At 32.9% G+C, this 20,802-nt stretch overlaps 1 protein-coding gene across 1 annotated transcript in view; it reads right to left on the bottom strand.

Moving 5' to 3' along the window:
• The window catches only part of LOC108917929 (protein Wnt-10a), a 97,939-nt gene that overhangs the window by 71,884 nt on the left and 5,253 nt on the right, over positions 1–20,802 (bottom strand). Inside the window, exon 2 of the mRNA XM_018724739.1 lies at positions 2,003–2,283. Coding sequence (XP_018580255.1) covers positions 2,003–2,283 — 281 coding nt within the window. The remainder of the gene's footprint in view (positions 1–2,002; positions 2,284–20,802) is intronic.

Raw genomic sequence — 20,802 nt, 5'->3', positions numbered from 1 at the left:
TTCTTCAATGTATCCTTCTGCTACCCCTGAGGATCGCCACCCACCGTGACGCTTTAAGGACAATATATCGCCCCCATTTTCAGCCAATATGGTAGTTGAAGTTCTGCGAAGGGCATGACCGGTGTAATTCTCATAATTTTGGAGTTTCAAGAACTTTGCGTTCATTTTGGACATATTGCTAATTTTGTTGAGCTCCATACTTTGCCGTGTTGACACCCCATTTCGGGAGCCAATAAATAATCGTTGTAAATCTGCTGTAGGCCTTTTCCCCAAGTACTTTTTTACCACCTCAATCCACAGGGGTTTCATCACGACAAATTTTCTGGCTGAACCATTCTTACTGGTAGGTATTTTTATTATAATTATATCGCTTCGAACATCCACATCACTTGTTCACATTTTGCAGAGTTCATCAGTTTTACAGGCGCCTGCAATCCCAATAATAAGAATTACCTTAGAGTATGGAATTTGTGAGTTTTTAGAAGTTTACTAAAAAAATTACCTTTGCTGTCAGAAAGGCGGCGTCAGGTGCTTCAGTGAGAAATTTAGTAATATCATCTTCTGAAAACAAAGGCGATTTATTGGGTCTGTAAGAGGTGTTCTTTCGCTTTAGGTATGCAGTTAATTTATAGTATCTTCCAAAGTAAATATTTTCTTTTAATTTTAGGGTTGCCTTTAACATTGAAAAAGTACACCATAGACTGGATGCCTTTTTATTATCCTCGTGCTCTTTAAAGTATGCTAGTAGGACATTTTCTAAGGTATTGACGACGTTTTTTGTAAGACTCCAAACTTTAAAAACTGTGTATGCTTTTACGTAAAGATGTTTGGACTTTTCTGGCAGGAGTTGGTTATCAACATTCTCTGCCATTTTCCTCACTTCAGGGGGTGTGCAGCCCATTACACTTTCACTTCCCATGATTTATAGGTTTAAATTAAATTAATTGCAAATTTCTTTGTGCGAAATGTCAAATTAATTGCAAATTTATTTGTGTGAAATGTCACAAAGTTTGATTTCAAACAAAAGAGTACCCACTTGATTCTTGTACATGATATCAGCGTTTTTCGAGTATTTATTCAAATTTCGTGAAACTGCATGTCAATTATTGAAACTCGATTTAAGGTGAAGTAGCTAGTAGTGGAAAAAATATTATATAAACCACGGTAGAGAAGAGTGGCATTATAGCTTCGGCACCTAAAAATCTTTCGCCTGCGGCTCGGTATTTTAATCTTGGTGCCTCATCTATAATGGCATATTTCTGTACCTTGGTGTATAATGTACTATTAAAGTGTATATTTAAATTGACTAGCATTATTTCTTGGCTTCTAACATTATTAACGTCAACACGTGCCATTGACATCACGTGATTGGCTACTAAGCTTTCAGCCCTTGTTACCCATTGTGCTTGCCGTCAGTAAGAAGTTGAAACAGACGTGTGCTGCATGCAAAGCCAAGCATCAGCTTTGCTGTGCTGTATTATGGTTTACTAATTTTTTGTTCACTTCTCTGCTCACAGTTTATTCATTAATATCCGCAAGTAATTCCTGTTAAACAGTGAAGGGCAAAATATCTCTAATAAAAATATAAAAAAGTAAAAACTTAACCAATACTCATAGAGAACCTGTCAAATTTACATTGGCAAAGATTTTTTCTTTATTCCTTTGTGCATTTTGTCTCCTGTGGAAAAAATATAAAATTGGTGAGATAAACTCTTGCCATGCTCAGCTTTGACATCATCTAGTGGTTTCCTGCAATACTATACGTGTTCTGATATTCACATGGTATGTTCATATGATTTTCGAGGTCAGTGTTGCGGTAAACAAGAAGTGTGCGTTAAAAACCATTATAACTGGGAACTGAACAAAATCAAAATACGTATTTCTCTGTTTAAATTTAATATTTGTTGTTTGGATATTGCAACTGTGCAAGTCGCTGCTTCATGTAGCACCTGTTGTTTTTAACCGTTTCTTCAACTTTTGAATAAAATTATTATCTACTTACCTTTTTGTAAAATGGCACTAATGTAAGGGTTCTGTCCCCTCGTGGAGAGTGAGGAACAATTCCAACGGTGTCCTTGAAACTGATGTTGGCACTCCTTAACTGCTTGATTTAATCCCTGGATCGCGGCCAAAGTGGAATCAGGTTGTCGGTAGCACAATTCTATTTGGGATTTGGTTAAACCAGGTACTGTTCTGCAAATAGTTGTATCCAAATATGTCGAATAGAATGTGGATTGGATAGTCTGTTGTTGGGTTATCTGTGATATTTTGCATTCCACTGCACTGAAAAAAGGAAAATCTCAAATTGGTGGAGAGTTACAAAAATATTTAATTGTTAATATTACTCCATTACAGAGGAATTTAATAGTACATCCTCTATTATACAGTCATGAGCTTTTGCAATCAAAATTTTCAAATAACAGGTTACGGGGTTATGACATTAATATGGTTATGGTGTTATGGTGGAAATACAAAAAGAAAAATCCTAGGTGACTTTGTAAGACAAATATGTATGCCCCAGATCATGGGTCTAGAGGAGCATGCATGCCCTGTGTTAAGGGTTTCAACAGTACTATAGGCTCAATTCCTCAAAGTTTCGTGATTCCTCGCACATACAGGGTTATGGGGTTGCGGGTTTATTAGTCTATCGGGTTATAGAAGTCTGGGTAACGTACGCCGACGACCTGGTTGTAATAGGAAGACATCGGGCCTTCGGAGAACTGTTGCATATTATGAATGAGGCTCTGGAAGAGATAATACACTGGATGGGAACGCAAAGCCTTGCCTTGGCACCGGAAAAAACTGAGACTATATGCCTTAAGTTCGCAAGATGGAATAAGGAATTTCAGGTACGGTTAAGGGAGGTGACGATATCATCTAAGAATGTTGGGAGCTATCTTGGACTAGTCGTGGACAACTCGGTCACTTTCGGACCGAATATTAGAAGCCTGGCCATGAAGGCGCATAGAACGGTAATGGCCTTGACGAGGTTACTGCCAAATATAGGGGGGCCGGGAGGCGGTAAACGTATGATGCTTGCCTACGTGGCGCAGGCAACCATGTTGTACGGCGCTGAGGTTTGGGCCGAAGCTATGAGGGTTGCCTCATCGCAAGCTGTTGCAAAGTGTTCAAAGGAAAATGGCTTTGAGGGTGTGCAGAGCCTATAGAACATTTCATATGAGGCAGCAGTGGTTGTGGCAGGACTGCTGCCGATAAATTTGATAGCAGAGGAAAGAAGAGAGATGTATATAACGGATAGGAATAAGAAGGAGATAAGAGACGAGACTGAAAGGAAATGGCAAAACGAATGGGAAAATAGTACGAAGGGGACATGGACAAGAAGATTGATATCGGTGGCAGCCGTATGGGAGAAGAGAAAACATGGAGATATAGATCACTATCTGACACATGTTCTGACAGGCCACGGAATTTTCAGAAACTACACCCACAAAATTGGGAAGAGACCAGACGAAGAATGCACTAGTTGTGGGGCAGCTGAGGTCACGGCAGAACACAGCATATTTGATTGCCAGAGACGGACGAGAGAAAGACATCAGCTGGAGATCGCGCTCGAAGTGGGCATAAATCCCGCTAATATGACGCAAGTGATGTTGAGGAGCAGCGAGAATTGGGAATATGTGAGGAGGTATGTACGGAAAATCATGAAGACGAAATAGATTGAGGAAGGGAACCAACAGGTGCGGGGCTAAGAGAGATGCTGCGGACCAAATTGTATGTAGTTCTAGGTCTTAGTAGTAGAATCTGTTGTATTTAGCATAGTATAGTACTTGGCTGTACTATAAATTTATTTAAGTATTTGGCTATCTGATCTACATATGTATTTATTTAGATGCAGGCTAATCCGTATCGGTAGTGGATCAGATAGCAATGCCGAAAAGGTAGTTCCGCGACCGCGAAACTGAGGTGGAGGGAGGAGGGAAAAAAAAGGCTATAGAAGTCTGTCAACTCGCAGTCATACAGTTTCTGACCCCTTCTCATGTATGAGATCTATGATCTCACAGATTTTCGTGGTTCTACACTCACACATGCCGGGTAATGAGGTTGCGGTGCAATGAGATTATTTTTTTCCTGTCACTGACTACTCAATTTGGATTAACATCTTGAAAAGTGGTTTCTATAGCAGTATCTTGATTTTAGAAAATTGATACGGAAATTCTGATTTTAGATTCGGATTCAGCGGGTCAAAGTATTATAGGACACATTGGTCGGGTTCCCGGCTCAACCTACTATTTGTGTGGTGCTGTGTAATTGACAACTTCAATATCGATGACGTGAATTTGTTAGGACCATCGTCAAAAATAAAAAATTACAAATTCACAAATTTACAAGAAAGAAACAAAGAAATAAAGAAAAAATGTAATTCCAATTTTAGAAACTTTCAAAGAATGGATGGGGCCTAATCTAGAGAACAGAACGGAGGTGGAGAACAGAGTTTTACAGTAGAAGAAAATAAAATTCAACATAATGCTACAGCTATGGAAGAAAAATGCTAGTGATCAAAGTGCATTTTTAGTGTTTATTTAACTAATTGTTATATTCTTCTTGTGTGGTAAAATATCCATACAAATAGAAAAAATAAAATAAAACCACGCTACAAATAAATAACTACTAATTTTGTCGTCTACTTCTACTTGCTTACCGATTTTGTTGCATTCTTTGAAGTCAAAATAAATAAATAACATTTACTAAGAAATTAACACTTACTATTATTGTCATTGCTATTATTAGTATCATTATTATTTATTAACATTATTAACAATAAATAGAAAGTAACATTTATTAAGACGTTACAAGTGTTATCAAAAAAATATATATTTTTTCCGTATTTCAAATATAACCCTCGTAAGTACAGACCGCAAAAATAAAGTCACTGTCCAATAATTGATTTAATTTGTCAGTAGACATCTAAGTTAATTTAGTGGCAGCTTCTTAAGATAACAGTGACATACTGATGCATCTGATATCGGTCATTGGATATTCAACAAGGACTTTGCTATCGGCCCTTTTATCGGCCGTGCCAAGGCATTTTTCGTCGAAACGGGATAGAAGAGGACAGAAATATGCGACTCTAATTAGTGCGACGAAGAAAATTTAATGATTTGTGGGTATGGAATGAATTTTATTCGTCTCGGCTATTTTCCCACGTGTGTCCACACATTTTACATGTTGGCATTCTTCTGTCCGGAATGTCGATAAGGTAGAGCTCCAGATAGTAAAGATATCCGCCACCGAGGTAGTACTTTATTTTGCCATTCTGCATGATATGACAATACAATAAAACCGTTGTTTGTTAATATAATGAAATTAATTTCAATTGTATTACGTATAAATAGTCAATTCTACATTCAGAATCAGTCAGTTTTAGAGATATGTACTAGGTGTCTTACCGAAAGTGAACAACCTGATATATTTTTTATTTTTGACTTTAGAAAAAAAGTTTATTATAAAATTTGAATGGTCATTGGAGGACTTCACAAATCCAAAGAAAAAAAAAATTAAACATGCCTCATGCGCCTTCTAAATGTTACGTTATATTTTTTTAAATGGAAGACTACTTTATTTATTTGTTTCTTTAGATAAGACTTTATTTCATTCAAATATTTGAATGTACAACAATTAAATTGTAATAATAATTCATCGTTAAATATTTTCAAAGATTTAAGAAAAATGTTGCATGCGTGGAATTGCCACAGGTCATAAAATGAGAAGATAGTTTACACAGGTGCGCACTGAATTGTGTGTTGAACAGACATTTTTAACTAACACAGGAAATTATACTTATTTCAGATGAATCATGCCTTTAATTACAATTATTATAACAGTACAGAATTAATAAAATCAAAATAATATTTTACACCTATACATAATAATTTTTTTTTAAATAAATATTGTATTCATTTAATTCAGTTTCGCTATCAATATTATTACCTATGTTAACATAAAACATCTCTATAATATTCGCAATACGAATGTATGAATACTCGACAGTTTTAAGAAGTGAAACAAAATTCTGCGGTAATAAAGTTAAATAGGCAAGTATATTTCTGTCCCTATTTTTTTCTCTCCTCCTCGGGAAAATTCTTGGCTACACCCATGCCTCTCCAGCTGTTTTTCAATCACATCTACGTTTCTGATTTACATAAACTATTGAAATTGCCGATTTTGCAGGAATCTTATCTATTTATTATTATCACAATCTTTTTTTTATAAATTAGTTTTCAGAAAGAAATGATTTATGATGTATGGTAATTGAATTTGCGTCAGCGCAGGTAGTCATTCTCTTAAATTTATGAATGTAGTTTAACACATAAATTAAAAAGTATTAAATATACCTTTCTATGTACAGGGTGATTCACTATATTTTGATCCCCCTTTAACCTTTTTGTTTTTAAAGTTATAAAAAAATGTGAAATACAAAAGTTGCACGATTTTTTATGAAGTTTTCGATAATGATAGTCAAAAAACAAATGAAGTCCAAACAAAATGGCCGCGGCTTTGTTATATAACGTTCCATGTCGAGCATAGACATATAGGGTTTGTTGGGTCCATCTCTAACAATAAAAAACGAAAAGAAAGTATTTTTATTAAGAAAATAAGATATCTTTTAATTGCAGGCATTTCTGCCTTTTTTTAATTACGTAAGGATTTACAGATTTAGTTGTAATATAGTTTGACATTTTGAACATTGATATGGTCCAAAATGCGTATTGGTATTTTAACTAAATCTCACTAATTAGGCCGTGAGAAGCCTAATTACTCATGGACAATGTTATATGGAAGGCTGTAACAGTGATAGGTAAAGTTTTGACAATATTGTTATTGTTTGACAGTATTATTATATTATTAAAATGGGTTACACAGAAGTAGAAAATTTAAATATTATAGGAATTAAAATAGAACAAAGTTTCTTCTCCATACTATATTTTAATTCCTAATAACCTTTAATTTTTCTACTCTACTGAGATTTAGTTAAAATACCTATACGCATTTTGGACCATATCAATGTCCGATCTGTCAAAATATATTACAATTAAATCTGTAAATCCTTACGTAACTGGAAAAAGGCAGAAATGTCTGAAAGAGTTCTAACAATTACAAGATATCTTATTTTATTAATAAAAAACCTTCTTTCGTTTTTCAATAGTATCTCGCTTATTATTAGAGATGGACCCAACAGACCCTACTGGCTATGATCGACAGGGAACGTTCAATCCAAATATGTAAAAATAATATGTAATAATAAATATTTAAATTAACAAAGTCAACATCCGCGGCCATTTTGATTGGACTTCATTTGTTTTTCTATATTCGAAAACTTCATAAAAAATCGTGCAACTTTTGTTCTTCACATTTTTTCATGACTCTAAAAACAAAAAAGTTAAGGGGGGTCAAAATACAGTGAATCACCCCGTACAGGGTATATCGTTCAAATAATGGAACTATTTAAGTTCCACTTGTGAGTAAAGATTCTCTTAATATCCCTTCAAATTCTGAACTGCTTAAGAAAAGCAATGCGAAAGTTTTTACACGCTAAAATGGAACACCCTCGATACTGATGTAACAATACTATGGAATTTAACTGTTGTCAGCTTGTTTTTATTAAAATTTAATTTAAATTTAATAAGAATGATCTGATAAAAATGCAGATATAGATTGGAATATCCATAGGTATGAATTAAAAACTGCTTTTTTTTTGTCATATAAATATTAATAAATTGAGAGATTTTGTAAATCGATAGACATTCTTTTGAACGAATTTGTTTTGCATTTAAATGAAGTATTAAAAAATAAATTCAGTTTCCATTTGCTGCATTATCAATATTTTTTATTAGTAGATTTCAGTGGGGCAATTATTACCGTCACAAAGAATGTAGTACCATAAAACAAATTACTGGTAAAAATTAAAATTATAGTCTCTTATTAGCATGAAAATTTAAAATTTTATACCATTCTCGTATTTCATATATAAAATTTACGAGTTGGCGACTCTCACAGCTGTTATGTGTAAAATTAAATTTTAATGCACTTTTATAACTAAAATCCTTCATTTCACAGTATCGTGCAAAATTTGTATGCGAAAGTCGCACGGGTAAAATTGCATTTAAAATTATAGAGCCAAGTATTAAATCAATTTTACAACTTTAATTGGTAAATTTTCCACATACCGACAGATATTTTAGTTTTTATTAATGCCTGGAATTAGCGAACATCTATAGATTTAAATCTAAATGAGAAAATAATATTCGTACTCTATTTTCGTAATATTGCAGTAAAAAATAAATATGAGATCTATATAAAAAGTATAAGATATAAGAAACAAATCAGAGTCCACAAAATTTTATCAGTTATTTAGATCCGTCAATTTGGAGTCGAAATTTTAAAATTTAACCATTCTATAATTTTGAGCTGATTGCACCAATAATATGGTAGCAGAAATATTCAATTGAGCTATTTTGACGTTGCGACTCATGGATTTTTAAAAAATTTGAATATTTTGTAATCATTTGATCTGTGATTTAAAAATATTCTACCCATTTTTGAGAAGAGAGGAGGAGGGCCCCTAAGGTCGATTTTGGCCTAATTTATTTTTGGCTGAAAAAATCTGAAAAATTTTTTTTAGTACCTACTAGCAATACTGAATCGTTTCCACCCTAACCGGATCAACCCCCTCACCCTCCTTTCCTCCTCCACCCCTTAAATGCCGGGGGAACCATCGCTTATTAGAGGAATGTTTAAAGAGCTTAGAGATGCCAAAGACATTCAATTCCTATGAATCTTACATATGAAGAGTTTTTTGGGTTGCTGATCACGAATCTGGTCTTAGAATCACGAAATTCAAAATGACGTATTCCATATGACGGACAAAGAATTAAAAAGATCTTAATAATCCTCAAATATTTGTTTATAGAAACTTTCTTGGATCACTGATTACAATTATGAATTCAGAATCACGAAATTCAAAGGGGCTAATCAAATATGCACAAACACGTATGCATAATTATTGTTTTTTCCTTTTCGTTTTATTCAATGTAAAGGTGTGTCATCTCATTTAAAGGGGTGGAGGGGGAAAGGAGGGTGAGGAGGTTGGTCCGTTTAGGGTGGAAACGATTCAGTATTGCTAGTAGGTACCAAAAAATTTTTTTCAGATTTTTTCAGCCAAAAATAAATTAGAAGGTAAGATGCGTCAGCAATTTTATGATGCAACTAGTATACAATATTCCGTGTACAAGGAACTGCTACAGATTCTTGAGGTTAATATCAAAAGACCAAGTTAAAGTTGTTTCATTTCGACTCTAAATGGCATTAAAGTTGGCAAAAAATTTAATTTTTTTCCATAACTCTAAAACTCTGCCCCATTTAAACTAAATTTTGTACGCTATTAATTGGATGTTAGGAATACTATCCCAAATAATTTTATTTAGAGAAATGAGTAATCCATTACTATTATTTACAAACAATTACAGGTAGGAGGCCTTTAAACATAAAACACACCACAGAAATGAGACAACCCCCAAATCCAATGCCAAAGGCTGTGTGGAAGGGAGCTACACTTGAAAAAACGTGGACAAAGACCCATTATCCATCGACATTGCCAGTGCCGACACCGAGGATCGAACCCGGACCAGAATAGGAAGCCTGGCCGAGAAATGCTTGCCACCGCACTCTCGACCGACTGCGCTACCGTGGCGATATATAGGTAGGAGGCCTTTGTTGTTTAATACTTTTTTGTTTATATTGATCCAATCTTCACTTGTTAAAATAATGGCAGTCGGATCCCCTTTGACACTGTACTGTCCGCTGCTGACGTATATCTAATATTGTCATGGTTTTTTAATTTCTAATGGCGAAAGAGGTGTTCTTTTAAAAAATACTCAATGGACATAAATATTTTCGTTGCATTTTTTTATAGTTAGATTAGATAGCTCTTCATTCCGAATTTAGTTACTAATTTTTGTTTCAATTTTATGAATACGTAACATACTCATGTCTAATTTTTGAAAAAAATATTTTTGCCCTTTATCGGTTGATGGTAAGACCGTTGATCAGCTATATTCGTAAAGAGGAATTAGGCACTCTCTCTCCAGCTACGGTAGGGCGGAAGAACGTTGGTTTGGATCAATGTGAGATATTGATACCGGTCGGCGTTTGATCGCCCCCCTAATTAATGAGGTTTTCCAGGCTTCCCGCATTCCTGCACTGATTGGTGATTAGAGCTTATCAACGTCTTTCCTGGGCGCACATATGACCTGCTGAATAATAATATGCCGCCCTCTCTTCCGCACAAGTCTTCGACTTCTGGGCTAATCCTTGTGATTAGAATGAGTGATAGAGGTACTATTACACAGGCCCACAAACAGAAATCGAAAAGTCCTTTTTCCCAGACTAGGTCACCTTTATGTTTTTAGGGCCGCTGATCACGATTGGGTCATCTCGTCTAGATCAAGGTTAAATGAAGGTCAAACTCAAATTATACCATTTCTTGACCCTGGACTCTGAAAGAGCGGAAAATTCGGTTTGAACTAATAGGTCGAAGCGTATTCGGACGTAAAATTTTCCCCTCTTTCTTAATTTGACTTTGATCTGGACGTGATGGGGTCATATGGATACCGGAATCGTGATCAGCGACTCAAAAAACGTGAAGGTTAACTGGTTCGTGACCTATTCCTAGCTAAGATATCAGCCGAGAGATCAAAAGAAGGATTTGACCTCTAGATGACCTGCAAATGACCTGCAGAGGTCGGTCGACCAACAGGTCGAAGCATATTCGGACGTACAATTTTTCCTCTTTCAGAATTCGGGGTCAAAAAATGTATCATTCGAATTAATGTGTTTGACCTTAATTTGACCTTGATCTGGACGTGATGGGGTCATATGGACACCGGAATCATGATCAGCGACCCAAAAAGCATGAAGGTCAACTGGTTCGAGACCCATTCCTAGCTATCAGCTGAGAGATCAAAAGAAGGATTTGACCTCTAGATGACCTACAAGTAACTTTCAGAGATCGGTTCGACCAACAGGTCGAAGCGTATTCGGACATAATATTTTTTGCTCATTCAGAATCCGGGGACAAAAAAATTGTATCATTTGAGTTAATGTGTTTACCTGCATTTGCCCTTGATCTAGACGTTATGGGATCATCGGGATCGTGATCAGTGACCCCAAAAACATAAAGGTCACCCAGTCTGGGAAAAAGGACTTTTCGATTTCTGTTTGTGGGCCTGTGTTACTATTAATTTGAGAAGATAAATCGGTTCTTAAAGCTGTTATACTCATTATTTATAAACATTTCCTAAAATATAAAAAGTTGGCTAATATATTTTTGTCCTACTGCGAACCAACGGCACTAGAAAAGAGATATTCTCGAAAAACTCAATGTCAGTTATACCTCGTCATGTTGTATTATTAATTTAATTTAAATTAATTAATTAAAATCGTTAATTGCCGTTTGTAACGGTAACAAACTCGAAATCCCATAGTTAAAAATATTCTCAATTGAATACATCTGACGGTCCCAAAATAAACAAATATAAACCAGGTGAATGGAATGCAATAAATAAATATGTAAACTTATACGTGTTAAAATACCAGGAACGTTAAACCTCTTCATCCGATAACAAATTACGTTTTAATCCAGTGAGTCTGGCATAAAGCCTCTTGTAAATTTACTACATATTCAAAGAGGCAGTTACAACTTGTCAATACCCACTTCAATTTTTCAACTGATTAGAATTCATCGGGGAATCAATTGCGTCAACTGCAATCAATCCAATCGTATCTTTATCTCGAATGCTGATCAATCTTTTGCGATGCTGTCCAATAAAATTTAACCCTTTGACTTTACTTAGTGACGTTTGAAATTCACGTTTATAGAGATCGATGTAGACAAAGTCACTTTCCATTTATATTGTCTGCTGATTGAGGAATCCGAGATTAGTAAGGGCACCCAGTGAATAAATTAAAAATATTTATTAGGCGAGGAGATGTGGTGGTGACGGTGCGATGCTGGAGGTTTTCAACTAATTGTCATTTAATTGGTTTTGACGTGTCACGGCATTAGTATTTTTTTCACTTATATTTTATACGTCGATTACTTACGGTATTAACAGTACCTACTTATTTAAACACTATCTTTAGGTTATATGATCTCGTATCTCTATTTTAAAATTATACAGGGTGATTCATTAACAATGGGAAAGTCGAAAGCTGAAGATACTACACGTGAAATGGTGACCATTGGCGCAAACATGCCTTATCTAAAAGTTAATAGTTTCGGAAATACAGAGTGTTGAAAGTTAAAATTTTAAATCGTTTTTTTGCGATTATTCTGAAAATATGTAGGTTAGGAACTTGAAAATTTGTGAAACTAAATTTTTTTAGGCGACGAATAAGATAAGAATTTTACCGAAAATTTAGTTATTGACTTTTTACCCTGTATATTTAACATCAAACTTGATTTAAAACCTGAAAGAGCAATCATTTATCCATTAATTATGTACTCTTGTTTCATTTCGGTATCTCGATCCGTTGTCGAGAAAAATCGATTTAACTTACACTATGTTTTGATAAATATGAGAAATTAAAAGCGAAACATACATAAGTGTTTCTTCGTGTTATTACAACAATTGACAATAAAACAAATAAAATACGTAATTATGATTTAAAGTAATTGTTCTGAGAGATCTTTGAGTTTGAAACAACATATTGGGATTGCGTCTGACTTCGTTTGCACGGATTTGTATACTTTGCCACAACTCTTCACACGAGCCAACAGATTCTTTGTAAACTATTTCTTTCATTCGAGATCAAATAGAAAAATCAGAATGAAACAAGAATACACAATTAATGGAAAAATGATTGCTCTTTCAGGTTTTGAATCAAATTTCATATTAGACATAAAGGGTAAACAGTTATTAACTAAATTTTCGGTAAAATTGGTCGTAAGTGGCGCCCTCTACGAGCAATGCTGAAATTACAACGCGCATCTTATTCGTAGCACAAAAAAATATAGTTTCACAAATTTTCAAGTTCCTAACCTACATGTTTTCAGAATAATCGCAAAAAATTTTTAAAATTTTAACTTTCAACACCCTGTATTTCCGAAACTATCAACATTCGGATAAGGCATGTTTGCGCCAATGGTCACCATTTCACGTGTAGTATCTTCAGCTTTCGATTTTCCCATTATTAATGAATCACCCTGTATAATAATTTATTTAAATTAAGTTAATACATGTATGATGACCTGAATTTGGAGTGTTTAGAGAACTAGGTAGAAGTTTCTCTCATGGTGTTGACTAAGGCCTCCTTTACATGTACAGGATGTAACTAAAATATTTCGCTAAATTTTAATAGAGGATTCTATGCAACAAATTAATGAAATGGTTCATAAAAATACATTCAGTAGTGTTAAACTTTAAAAGATTCTTTCAATAAATATCCATTTCCATTTTGTTTTCGATGAGTTCGACGACTTCGTTCAGATGTTATACTAGCATTAAGAAGCTTTCCGGTTTTGCACAGTTTGTTGAAAACTCTAATAAATATATTTTTATCAGGACATCTGCGACAATATTTTTCAACAGCAGCATTAGCATCCCCATTACAAAAATAAAATCATAAACAAAGACCATATTTGCACATTGGCATTTTGTAACTCTTTAATCATAAAAACTTGTAATCAAATGTTAAACTATTGCAACATAAAATGACATTGACAGATATCCTACTTTTGAACTTGGAACATGACATACTCGGATTTAAAATTTGTAACTACGCTGTAACTTGAAAACAAATGAAAATGGCATAACAACATTGAGTTTTTTCTTATTATTTTGACATGTCCATTCCTGGACTTTGTTGCGATTCTCCCGACTCATTCTGTAAACAGGGACAGATTTGTTAACCTTTCTTAGCCATTTTTTTGTCTTCCAAGTGCTTTTAATGTCATTTCACTCTCAAGTGTTTTGTCCAACAGTTACAGTTTTCTAATAGCTGTTTTACATTGACAATTTATTCATCAATAAATTGACGAAGTTCTTAATCAATTAATTCACGAATTTATTGGCAAACAGTGTGGTTTTACACTGCTACAAACTGTCAAGTTTTTTGACGTATGAATCAGTTCTACCAATGAATCAAAGAAGCAAATACATTTCAAAAATGTCACCTTTCCACTCATAATTGTAGTGACACAACAGCGGTACCGTTCTGACAGATATTGGGTTGATACTTCCGAACTTCACGAAGAAATTGACGAAAATTAGAACATACTCTAATTCGTCAAGAACTTGATGAATAAATTGATGAAGTTATTTGACAGATAATTTGGTGCATTACACTTGTCCAATTTCTTGATGAAGCGACTTCATCAATTAATTGATCAATAAATTGTCAATGTAAAACAGCTATAATGAAAGATAAACTTGAACATAAAAATTTAAATGGTCAAGCAGGTAAGTCTTGGTTGTCAACGTGGATAGTTGTTAATAATAAAATGAAGTCGAAGCTGCATCGTAGGGATTAATCTAAAGAAATTTACAAGGAATATTCATTATTCAAAGACAAAAAAGTTTTCTTGACATATCTTTTGCAAAAGGTATCAAATTATTATTAATCCGACAATAAATTACAATCTGTTGTATATTATTTGGTGGCAAAATACAAATTTTCGACTATGTGGACTATATAATACCCAAGTCTGCGGAAATGAAAATACTATCAAATAGCACAAGTTGATTGCTTTTATAAAACTTAACTTTTGCTGCTTGCTTCAAGAGAAGAAATCAACACATTTTTTGTAGACGTATCATTATCGATTTATAGGTGGTTGCTGTTGCTGGTAAGTATAGATGTGACGAACGTGAAGATCTGGCACATAGAAAGAGATGTATCGAAATTACCTAAGTACTGCCGACTGATTCTCAATATGAAAATGTTTTTTCAAGCCATAGGCGTTAACACTTTCGGAAAAATACCTACAAATATCAACAGATTCCTGAATCTGGAACATCTAGAAACATATATCGGTGATTCATTTCACAGGTCAGTAGCTATTTAGGAGATTGTGGTGCAGACGTCACTAGTTTGAAGCGCTTTGGAGCTTAGAAAAGTGACAATGTAGCTGCAGGACATGTCGAAGATTCTCTTCAACAAACTCAAGATTGGGAAGATGACTGCTTGTTGTATTTTGGTTACTGCTGACGCTACCTTTTCTATTACTTGTTCAGTGGTAGTAAATATTAATAGAATGATGTCTCTTAAAGGAAACGAGTGTTGATTTTGGTAGTGGAATCCAATTTCACAGTTCCTCTTGCTGCTTTTCAGTTTAATAAATAATTAATTGCTTAATTAAGAAAAATTGATATGACACTAAAAACCGGCCTATAAAACGTCTACAAAATTTTATCGTTCATTCACATCTACTGTATAAGAGGGCCCGTCTAATTGTTAACATTGCCTACAGTTTTACGGGAAGTTGGACCATCCGGGACCAGGGTGTAGCGCGATCAACGTCGTCAGATCTAAGAGAGCATGCCTTAAACAGGCAAATTGTTATTTAAATATCTTCAAAAAAATAGTATCTTAAATATCTTCCAAAAAATAACAGCAGATTGATCGTACCCCCGGATCCTGGCAGCCTACAAACGTCAAAATTTGTGGGCAAGCGTCAGTCGTTACTTTCACTTATTTGATAGCGTAGCTTATAAAATTAGTGGCTTATACACTGAAAAAAGGATTTATTTGGACTAAATAAATATCGTTTGCCATGAACTAATCCTAGTTTTGGATATTGCCTAGCTTATATAGTGTGAAAAGTAACTAATAATAAGTTCATAGTTTTGTAATAAATCTTATTTGAATGTTAATTTATTTTTACTGTAATATTACATTTCGCATTTTTATTATTAATCTACATATTTTATTATGTAGATGACATAAGATTATTAGAAATATATCTTAGCTTAATGTGAACTAACAGTTTTTCAGTGAAAATAGGTTATTTTAATATTAATAAATCAATGGTTTATAAAAAGTGAATTGTTTTTTACACTAATATTGGACGTATTTCTTTCTTGATTGGTCTCAAAATTATGTACATTCTCAAATTTAATTAAACTGATAATTAGATAACTTATCTAACTATAAGTTTATAATTAAATTTGAAAAGGTACATAGTGTTGAGACCTACTAATAGAAAAAGCACATACTAGTATATACGATACTTTTATTCGAACATTTCATTTTTGCTAAAAATTAATTTTAAGACTTAAATATATCGTTCAAAACTACGTGTCATAGTTGTCATTTTAATGATTAAAAATAATTTTCGCATTTTTAAATTGGGTTTTATTATAAATTTATGAAACTACAACAGCAACACTATGTCCTTATCTAAAACTGACTTTTTGACGATTATTACTTGTTTGGCCCCAGCTTCCACAGTTTCTGCATCCATTTTAATTAGGAGCAAACGGAACCAGCACACTGTAGCTATATGCACATGTTATATTATGAATATGATCAAGAACAACAAGAAACACTACCTTTTGATATAGTCCATACTAGCCTACTGAACTACACAATTCACTACTGGCACCTTGCACACGTAGTCGCCATGATGGCAAAGATACGACTGTCAGGGGAGAACATAACTTGGTCACGTGATTGGAGTAATTTTTAAATAATATTTTTTAATATTGAACTGATAATAGTTTTAAACTTTATAAACATTTAACTTTTATAACCAGCTGGTTCACATTTAAGAAATTATATATTTGGAATAATTTTCCTTTAAAGTTTAATTGTAACGTTAGATAGGCCAATATAAAATAATATTTATTAAATAAAAACGAATATAAATTTGTATTAAAAATGTATTCTTTTAATTCGCCTAACAAATATTCTAAAATCATAAATGGTTATATTAAATCTAATTTGTTAATTATAGACAAATCTATTGTATACTGTTTCTTTTTTTAATTCAAACAAATCAAATGACTTGTATTTCAATGTAACCAGCATAAATGTAAACTAACTGTATTCAAAACAACCGATTGTTTTAATAGAAAGTAATTGTTTTTTCAGTGTAAAACTGCAACTGATGAATAAAATATTATTTGTGTGTCTTTAACCGTTTCAGCAACTTTAAATAAACTAGGTATGTATATTCCATAATGGAATGTGCTTAATATTTAAAAAAATAAATTCAATGAAACCTACATAAAAAGGATATCCTTTCTTTATACAGGGTGATTCACAAATGGTGACCAAAATTGAAACCTAATATACTTTGGTGAATTTTAAGGAGAGTTTTTTCTATAAAATTTGTATCTAGGATGGTTCGTTAGAAAAATACAAGGTGTTAAACTTCAAAAAATATTTTAAATTTTGTTAAATAATTTAAAAATTAGTAACTGAAATAATTTGAAAATGGGCACATGTATTTATGTAAACATTATCCAAAATCTGAGGGTTTTTCCTATAATTTACATGCTCCAGTGGCGGAGATACAGTGTATCGGTGGCATATTTTTCTAAATGAAATAGTACGCTACTACTTTACGGTAACAACCATGATATTTTCGGATTCGTCTTTTAATTTTCTATAAATTACTGCACACTTATGTTTTTGAAAAAAGCTTGATTTTCGAGTAAAACTTAAAAAACCAACTGAAAACACTTTTACTTAAATGACATGACAAGCACTAATCATTCGGTTATTTATTCGAATAAAGAAATTAATAATATTGGTCATCATTTTAATGATTATATTTGAGTAAATGCTCAAAAATACCTCCATTTCCACGAACACATGCTCGATATCTTTTTAGTATCGAAAATGTAATTTGTTCGAAATTTATTGTTGCTTGAATCTGATGCAAAGCATTATTTATTATTTCTTCTAACTGCTCAGTATGTCAAAGCTGCTGTCGCAGCCCACTATGTAATTTTAAAAAGCATTATATTCGAATATCGAAGTGTGTTCTCAGTTCGTTTTTTAAGTTTTATTCGAAAACATAAGAGAGTAGTAATAAGTAGAAAATTGAAAGACGAATCAGAAAATATCATTATTGTTACCGTAAAGCGGCGTAGAATACTAGTTTATTTAGAAAAATATGCCACCGAGCATGTAAGCATGTAAATTTTAGGAAAAGGCTTCAGAATTTGGACGTTGTTTACAATTTCGAATTATTTCACTTACTAGTTTTTAAATTAGGTATTTAAAAAAGTTAAAAATATTTTTTGGAGTTTAATACTGTATCTTTTCAACGAAGCGTCCTAGATAAAATCTTTATAGGAACCATTTGTGAATCACCCTGTATAATCATTAGTTTTAACTGCTACCCAGAAAGAATTATGAAATTATTAAAATATTACAAATACAAATATTAACCGAACTGAAGTAAAACTTTATTCACATACAAGACTTTACACTTGCAATTAGAAATATCTAGTATATCTGTACAGTAATTAAAATGTTTGGCCAAACTTAGATGCTATGGATAGTTACGTTAGATAGTACTAATAAAAATTGTTCTTATAAATATGGTACCGAAAAAGTCTTTTCATTCTATAATGATCAAAATGAAAAAATATGTTTTAAGTATTAGAGAAAAATACTGTTAAGGAGACGCAACTCTTATCATTTATTTGTGAATATGATTTTTTGAATTATTATTACCATTATTTCAAAAATTACTTTATATCATGAGATTTAATTTAATTAGCAATATATTGAGTCCTCAGAATAAAATCAGCAAATTATCGATCTTCAACTCCATCCGTAAACACACTGTAATATGTGAATTCCCAAATATGCTAGCCCAGATTGATTAAAACATAGTCTCTTCGATTTTAGTTTAAATAATATTCTTCAAGGTGTTTTTCGATTCGCAAAATGTATGGTCAAAAGATTCTAACCCTACTATAATTATTTACTTTTTTTATCAAGAACCTACGGGTATATTACGTACCTATTTCTCATAGAACAGGCACTTTGCTACTGCGATTGTCTTTATTTACATTAAAAATTGCAAATCTTTTTTCTTAAGCTCTAATACTTGTGATAAATGTTGATATTTAGTTATCAGTATAATTTTAGTTGGATTAGGTATAGTTATCTGAATTTAAATCTTTCATCTCTATCCAGATAACATATTTATTTTTATATCTTAATAATCATAATCATAATTTTCCTTCATCGTCTGATATACTAATAAAATCGACATATACAAAAGGCAAGCTCTTCAGTTATACAACTATATGATTAAAGAACTACAATTTATGAAATTAAAGAAATAGCCATGTTAAATCAAAATAAAACATGACTAACCGTAATGGATAATTCCTGTCAGAGATGGGAGTTTTGCTACTTAGGTAATTATTCGATAATCTGTTTGACTTCAGGGTACGAATAGCTGAGTAATGTGCCGTAATATGAATCGGTGGTCATGATTTGAATGAGTGCAATTACCATGCAGTTCTCTGAAACAGATCAGCAATATAAGATTTTAAAAGAAGACACATTAAAAAAATGTTTTTATAAAACGAAATATTATTTAATTTTTTATGGAAACTTGCAACCCTCAAAGCAGGGTAATGGTATTTACTTAATGTTGCCATATAATAATTTTGTTATATCAGTTGTAGTTACCTACATAAAACTTTACGTAGAATATGAAAGATTTGCAGCACATTTTGGAAAATCGATTCAGAGTATTATTTAAAGATGAGAGACTCAGTTCAATGCTAGATCTCTAGGGTAACATACAACAATTGAGCTGAATAAAATATTGCATTTTCAATCTACAAGGTGTAAATGTTATTTTGGTTTTATTTTAGTAATCTACCAATCAAGTTGAAAATTTGAGTGGTTATATTTTTCGGGTCAAGACTTTAGAAAACAGCATTCTTTTCTTGCTTGTCGGTAGAGGGCGTTGGTCACAGTTTTCAACAATTTTGGTAAATTTTTTGTACTTTATTCTAACGATATTTTTTAAATCTTAAATGATATTATTAGCTTTCATATTAATGAAATTAATAAATATTAATATAACAAAATTATACATAATAAACACAAAACTTTTATAAAATACATTTTGAAACGGCAGTGTCAAAAGTGATCAATATAACTAGATTATTGTTAATTGTTTTTACCTAATCAATATTTGCGCTAAATTTCTTTTTTAAAAAACGTATAGGTACTAGTATTCTATTTTGAAAACGATTGAGTTCTTTGACGTCAACTGGAACACTATTTATACCTACTCAAAATTTATCAAATAGTCATAATATTATGACCATTTGTCCATCCGTGAGATCATATTTATTTCGCTAGTAACATGTAACTTGTTGCTGTAAACAAGTTATCATATTGTTTGATCAAATGGTTTTCAAAATATGTATTGCCAAAATTCTAATTTTGTTTTTAAATTTTATTTGACAGCCTGTGTATTATAATAATAATATCTCTACTCCTCATTCTAACTACGAGAATCAGCCCAGAAGTCGGAGACTTGTGCGGGAGAGGAGGCGGCATATTTTTGTTACGCAGGCCGCATTTGTGCCTAGGAACGACTTATGTTGGTAAGCCCTAACCACCATTCAGTGCAGGAATGAGGGAAACCTGGAAAACCTCATTAATTAGGGGGGTGGTCAAATGCCAACCGGTGTCAATCTCTCACATTGACCCAAGCCAACATTCTTCCACCCTACCATACCTGCACAGAGGGTGCCAATCCTCCGTACAAGCATAGCTAATCTACGATCTACCGGCCGC

Source organism: Anoplophora glabripennis, unplaced genomic scaffold (assembly GCF_000390285.2).
Source record: "Anoplophora glabripennis isolate ALB-LARVAE unplaced genomic scaffold, Agla_2.0 scaffold66, whole genome shotgun sequence".
NCBI lineage: Eukaryota > Metazoa > Arthropoda > Insecta > Coleoptera > Cerambycidae > Anoplophora > Anoplophora glabripennis.
Note: the sequence above shows the minus strand (reverse complement) of the source record. Positions and strands in the feature narration are given on the sequence as shown.